Genomic DNA, 6,689 nt, shown 5'->3' on the forward strand with positions numbered 1-6,689 from the left:
TAATTTATTTTAAAACTGCTGTGAAAACACATTGGTAAAAGCTGAAAATCTCAGGAATTCCAAAAAACATTTTGTACAGTTGATCGATGTGTATGGAAAAGTACATCAACAGCAAAATTCATTGTTCTGCTGACAGGACTTCCTTCACATTCATAATTAAAAACACACAAAGTAAGGACTGTGTTCAAAAAAAAGGGGGTGAAAATACAGTACAAAGACAGGTACAGAGACACACTGATAAGTACAGGAGTTGCTCTCATGTACTGGCTACAGATCAATTTCCTTATTGCTAAGCCTCGATTTCACCATTAGGTAGAAAAAAAAAATACTTAAGTGACTTTGGCATAGCAAACAAGAACTCATAGTCTTCTAACATTTCGCTTGCTTTGAGCGCTTCCTGGAAGAATTATGTCCTTCTTGCGACGGCCTACAGATTGGCTGCCACACTCTCTAGAGCCGTGGAAAGCACACAAGCAGGTTGTGCAAAACTGGAAACCACAGTCAGCTCTGCTGCAAACTCCTTCCCCTTTCACTGAGTGACACCTTGCGGGATGCTGACATCGAGGGCAAGGCTTGAGGCACTCATCGTTGAAGAGAGTTTTGGCAACCTGAAAGAAAAAAAAAAAAAATAGAAATGACTTAGAGTAAATGTTTCATGTGAACTTCCCTCGGCAGTTCGTCAGTAAGATAAATTAGAAACCCCATTCATCCTCCACTGAACAGCAATCAGCACAAACAAATTATATCCAAACATTACATATAATCTTTTTAGCGTAATGATTTTAAAACTCACTTCTAGGAATTTATCCCGTTTGCTGCTACTGCCGCCTGAATTTAAGATGCTGTGCTGTGATGGGGTTAAAGTGCTATTTCCTGACTGCGGGGTGCAGTAGCTGGACGTCCGAGACTGAGCCTGAACCGTCTTGAGGGCTGACCTCTTAAGCAGAGCCAGTCTTGTCTCTGCTTCAGGGACATGGACAGCACCACCCAGCTAAAAGACATCAGCACAAAGTTAGAAGCTCATTTCAACTATTAGTCACCATCAGTTGATATCCGTACTGACAAGCTGCTGGATGACAGTGAATCAGTCATTCATGTCGCTTTCCACTGAATCACATCAGACAAAAAACTGCTATTGTACTGGTCTCTATGGGATCACATTTAATTCACACTGCTGACCACACACACACATAAATGTCATAGTTAATGCTTTTCCTTCGCTGGCAGATAGAAAATAACTGCTTGAGGAAAACAGTAGAGCTGCAACAATTGAGGACTCCAGCTTGTTAAATGTGAATATTTTCTGTTTCTTTACTCCTCTATGACAGTAAACTGAATATCTTTGGGTTGAACAAAATAAGACATTTTAGGACATCCTCTTGGGCTCAGGGAGACAATAATTGCCATTTTTCACAATTTTCTGACATTTTACAGACCAACAACTAATAAAGATTAATCGGGGGGGAGGGATCAACAGATAAATTGATAATGAAAATAACAGTTAGTTGAAGCCCTACAAAACAGCTCAAGCCACGGTGTCCTACATTACACCTGTATACAGATACAAGACTTTATTTTTATTGGCCAGCCATCAGCAATAGTTGCAAATATGGCAAATCGCTTACCTCAAGAGCGGCCTCCACTTCACTCAGGTAGTTTCTTCTCTTCAAACTAGCTCGCTTGTCTTGTTGGATGATTTCGTTCCACCTCTTGCACACCTGACCACAACTGCCAAACACAAATAGATGCATGCATGAGATCAGTGTTTTCAGTCCTCATTCCAACTTCAGTGCTGTGTGAGGGTTTGTTAGGCATCATGTTTTGATTAATAATTAGCCTTTATGTTAATTTCATAAAGCACAAAAAGCAAGTCCTGTGCTTTGGTCTAAGCTAAGCATCCATAATACGCTGAATGAGTTCTACAGGATTCTGTCGAGATATTGATTGTATTAATATACTTATCTATAACTCAATGCTGCCATCACAATTTAATTATCAGTTTAACAAATTTTAAGTAAACAAACTACTTATCCTTTGAGAAGTAAGGAAGGTGTGCTTACCTGTAGATGCTCTCGGGGGTCAGGTGGCTGAGGATAACAGCCAGGATGTGCCTGAGGTTCCTCTTCTTCAGCTCTGTGAGTATGTCCACTTTCCCCAGGCCCATCTTCCTGCCAATCAGCCCTGCCAATGGCATGGTGGTCCTGAACCCCAGAACCTCTGTGGACTTCAGCTGGTCTTTAAGGCTCGGACTCTGGCCATCAAACATGTGTGCTCTCTGCTGGCACATAGCATGAACCAGCTGCAAAGCAGGAGTCAGAGAGAGATTGACTGGGGTTGTTCTGAGAGGAGTGACATCTGGTTTCGCTGGAGCTGTGCTAAAAGGTGTCACGTTTTGTGGCTTGGTGGTAGTTGCTCTTAGTGGGGTGGCATCATCTTGTTTTAAAGAGGTGAAACTATCAGAGGTTGTGCTATTAACACATTTAGCAGAAAGGACACTGCAAGGGGTGGCATCGTCAGTAAAAACCTCATCTTCTTTAGAAAGACTATGGCACTGACGAAGATATTCATGCTTTCCCTCTGCTGGGTCTTCCTCAGACTGAGAACCCCCTTCTTTAAGGGTTGAAAGCCTGTGTTGACGCTGCAAACGGGAGCGCCGCTTTGCCTCCGCCAGACTGGGGGTTTCACAGTTTCCTCTGGAGGACAAAAGGAGCAGCTCCTGATATGAGCCATCATGGTCCACAGAGGAGTCTCGGGATTTATCAAGGGAACTAAAACCACTGTCTTCACACGCAGACCTGTTCCAGGGTTAGAAGGTGGAAGCATGTTTTCTGATTAATGTAGGGAACATTCTTTTATTAATTGCTTCTCCAAGTACTTGGCTGAGAAAATGTACAAAAAAAATTAAAAAGTCAAATATCAAAAAGCACGTACCTGATATATCTGGGTGTATGTGTGGATGACGGTGTAGACAAGACACTTGAGCCGTCATATAGGTTATTGGTCACACCACTGACTGGTGATTCAGAGATTTCCTTAGACGAGGCAGGCAGGGATTTGATATAGCATGGAGTCTCAATATTGCTTTGATCAGATGCACGAATGCTCTCACTGAAATCTGCATCTGAGAGTGAAACTCTTCTTTCAAAACTGGCAAAGTAACCAGAGTTGAGTTTACCATCTTCAAGAGTGGAGGTCCTCACCTGAGTGAAGAGAAGACGACGTTTCCTACTAGATAGTGGCAGATCCTGCTCCGATTTTAAAGTGCTTGATGCAAAAGCCCCAGTCACAGTGTCTAGAGAGTCAAATGATGCACTGAGCCAGTGTTCAGACCTGGTGGAAGGCTCAGTTTTTCTGTTGCATGGTGACCTTGTGTTGTCAGTTTTGACATCTGTGGTGGCTTTGCACATTAGAAGTCTGTGTCGCAGTGAGGCATGTCTTTTGTATGCTTTAGGAGTTTCACACCAGCTAACTGCTGATGGCCGCTGTGTTCCTCTTGAGTCTTTGCCCAGAACTCCAACTGGTTCTCTGGTCTTCTCCTTAGGAGTGCCTGAAAGCCTGAGGTTCTCTTTAGGTGTTTCGCTGAATTCTACTGGAGACAAAGACCTACAGGAGTCGACTCTGCAGATGCTCTGTGGGCTGTGGAACAAACCTGAGTATCCACTGTCAGAGCAGTCATCATAGCAGTGCTGTCCTTTGCAGCTCGCATGGTAGACATTTGATTCAGGAGTGCACTGCATCTTCCTCCTCCAGCATGCACTTTTTGTCCCATACACTGTATTCACCAAGTGGGAATGATGTCAGCTGACCTGCAGACAGTAAAAAGTTGTGAGTGAGCCTACTCAAGGACAAATGGGCAGCAGTCAGGGACTGTTCTTCACTTATCAGAGGATGGGGGTGGCTGGGGTGGGATTTTTTTTTTTTTTTTACTCTCCCCAAAGCCACAAATCTTTTTTCCTTGTGCCCCCCTGAGTGACTTGGGGAGAATGCATGACCCTCACTCCGCCATAAATTTGTTGTTAGATTTTAAAAATGTTCTTTGTTGTTTGAGAGTTAATAGTTGAGGATGAAATCCTAGAGTTAGACAAAAAGTCTTGGTTTTTCACTCTTGTAATGAATGCCAGTTAGTTAGTGCAAAAGGGTTTATTTTTGGCAAAATTTTAAACGAAACATGTAGGATTAAGTGATTTTGATGAAACATCACTATTTTAAGCTTAGATTTGGTTAATATTTTCCTGAAGTAAAACTTCATCCCATATAATGTGAGAGACTGTCAGACATTTGAAAATCCAGCAATAACTTCTATTTTTACAGTTATGGCTTTCAAAAAAGGCGTAGTTTTGGAAATATTTAAAGAAAATATGCCTCGCAAAGCTGCCAAGTTTGGAAGACATGATTTCACTAGAAATCTGGAGGTAAAATAAATACAAAAAAGTGCCCAAGGAATGAGTCTTAAAACCAGGAAACTAGTTAGCATTTTTCACACTCCCTGTTCCCTTGTCATGAAGTAATTTGGATTTTTGAATGGGGTTTTAGTTAGATGCCTGTAAGAAGGTCTGTGGTTCACACAAGCTTAAGAGACTTCACATTTTTGTTTTATAACATAAAATACTTCAGCACATACCCCACTTGTGAACTTTGAAGCTTCTATGCCTCTTGAAAAAGGTGGTTGCTAACAAGTGGCTAAATGGGACTAAAGAGTGTTATCACATCGAGCCGTGCCAAACATGGCTTTACAGTCTTGTTATAGTGGTGACATTTCATGAGACCACAGTGTAGTTCTTTCATAGCCAAACATTAGTTTTTTTACTTCTGGCAATTGCATTTAGACTTCATTTGTTCATTTGTGAAGATTATCTTGCTGAACAAAACATGTAAGTATCATAAACATTTGTTGCCACAGAGCTTATTTTCAGCAATAAATCAAAATCCAATGGAAAAATTCCATAAGGTTTTTTGACAAGGAAACCAACGTAATGCTAACTTTCTTATTGACCTACGTCACCCATGGGGCACTCTATACAGCTATTTAAAACTGTATGCCGCTCCCTTAAGCCGAAATAAAAAACATAAGTCCCTCCCCAATGCTTAAAATATTAGCCTATTTGACATGCCTCCTCCTGTTTGCACCACCCCATCCCCTCTTACAAGTAAGGAACAGTCCCTAACTGCGCCTTAAAGCTAGGTAAACTAACGTTAGCTTAGCCTTCAACGTCTCTTGTGTTTGCAAGGTCTTACCGTATTTCTAATTAAGTGTTGGACCCACTTTAAGAAATGAGCCATATTATAAAAAATATGTCGAAGGTATTTAAGTCGTTTTCAGCAGGTGGCAGTTTGTTAAACACAAATTGTCACAGAAAGTCAGCTGGTTCAACGTCAAACATTCTCAGCTGTCTCATTAGCGTTGCTATGAGAGGCCCTGTTGTCGATTTAAATGCCCCGTCGCGTGCTCTCGGTGATGCCGCTATAAAGTGAGCTGTAGCCGCCAAAAATAACAGCTGAACCCGACTAGCTGCACACTGCTGAGAGTGAAACCCGAGGACTCAGTCTGAGAGTGCCGCACACCCCCCTACTGACTGACCCTCGTTTGTTTGAGTTCCAGTTAGTTTACACCGGTTTATGCGAAGGTTAACGTACGGAAAACAGCGGTTAGCGATTCAGTTTGGTCTGCGTGCCCTGACTAAGAGGCCACAAATAACGACGTCAGTGCACAAAGAAAGCACAATTGTTAAAATACACGAAATGCAGAATTAGTTATACTTAACTGCACACAAGATAACGCTAAATATCTCTATTTTACATGAAAACCGCACACATTGTAAGATTCACGTGTTAGAGCAGTTAGCATGATATGAAAACACCTGTCAATTGATATCTACCTAAAATCCTACTGCCTATTGTTGTTTTGTCGGTGTGATGTCATCCAAGTTGATAAATAAAACATTATCCAGTGTTACAAACTGAGTAACGTTACACGCATAAACACACAGTAACATTCAACATAATGACAAACTCACAATTTATCACCCTAACTTTAACTACGATAGCTTCCTAAAACCCCAATCACTGCTAATGTTTGGTAAAAGTTAGTGGATCGTAAAATGCAAACAAAACATTTAGTATTATACATAAAATTATGAGAATAAAAATACGTTACGTTACTTCTTCGTTAAACTGGGCTGACGTTAATGTAAATGCCGTGGACTCCGTCGGTTCAGGTCTAGGCCTCAGCTTGCACTCCCTCGTCCTTGTTTCTGTTTGCTACATGTTCACCTGCAGGCAACCAGCAGCCACGTTTTCAAATTTGGAGCCCACTGTGGATTGGGTCAGGTGTTTCCGCTTTTTGAGCACCAGCTTCCTGTCGTGAGTGGTTACTATGGTAACAGACCCCGCGTTGCCGATGAGAGTGTGGCCCAAACTGAAGCAGGTAAGGTTATTTCCTTTAACTTTAAGGACATACGTTAAGTTAACATTGTGTTTATCATCTAAAAGTAACACTAAAATTTCCTTAAACGAAAATTCTTTCCCGCCTTAACGTTAATTTATCAATTACGAACATTAACTACTTTTTATTACATCCTGTAGAGCTAGCTCGACGCTACTAACTTAACTAACGTTATAATGTTGGGTTAGCTAACTTTAGTGAGCCAGTCTGCTGTTACAACATTGCTTGACACAATAACTGAGTAACT

The 6,689-nt window shown here is 41.4% G+C and overlaps 1 protein-coding gene across 2 annotated transcripts; it reads right to left on the reverse strand.

The window, feature by feature from the left end:
- Positions 1-3: 3 nt before the first annotated feature.
- On the reverse strand, positions 4-6,325 carry fbxo43 (F-box protein 43). Of its 2 annotated transcripts, none has more exons than XM_033640297.2 (6): positions 6,160-6,325; positions 2,932-3,806; positions 2,061-2,795; positions 1,626-1,728; positions 794-991; positions 4-608 (listed from the first exon to the last, which is right to left on the reverse strand). In XM_033640297.2, the coding sequence occupies exons 2-6, from the start codon at positions 3,735-3,737 to the stop codon at positions 360-362; spliced, it is 2,091 nt and encodes a 696-aa protein (XP_033496188.1). In that variant the 5' UTR covers positions 3,738-3,806; positions 6,160-6,325; the 3' UTR covers positions 4-359. The 2 variants fall into 2 exon arrangements, with proteins under 2 accessions (XP_033496188.1, XP_033496189.1); XM_033640298.2 differs by having other exon boundaries at positions 6,155-6,325.
- Positions 6,326-6,689: the final 364 nt, after the last annotated feature.

This window comes from Epinephelus lanceolatus, chromosome 10 (genome assembly GCF_041903045.1).
Source record: "Epinephelus lanceolatus isolate andai-2023 chromosome 10, ASM4190304v1, whole genome shotgun sequence".
Lineage (NCBI taxonomy): Eukaryota > Metazoa > Chordata > Actinopteri > Perciformes > Serranidae > Epinephelus > Epinephelus lanceolatus.

What these genes read in the sequence shown, in the direction of transcription:
- fbxo43 (XM_033640297.2), bottom strand. Translation starts at nt 3,737, where the DNA reads ATGCAGTGCACTCCTGAATCAAATGTCTACCATGCGAGCTGCAAAGGA. An exon ending in ACCCCCGAGAGCATCTACAG is followed by an intron (nt 1,729 to 2,060) that starts GTAAGCACACCT and finishes TGTGTTTGGCAG; the next exon opens with TTGTGGTCAGGTGTGCAAGA. An exon ending in AACGGGATAAATTCCTAGAA is followed by an intron (nt 609 to 793) that starts GTGAGTTTTAAA and finishes TTTTTCTTTCAG; the next exon opens with GTTGCCAAAACTCTCTTCAA.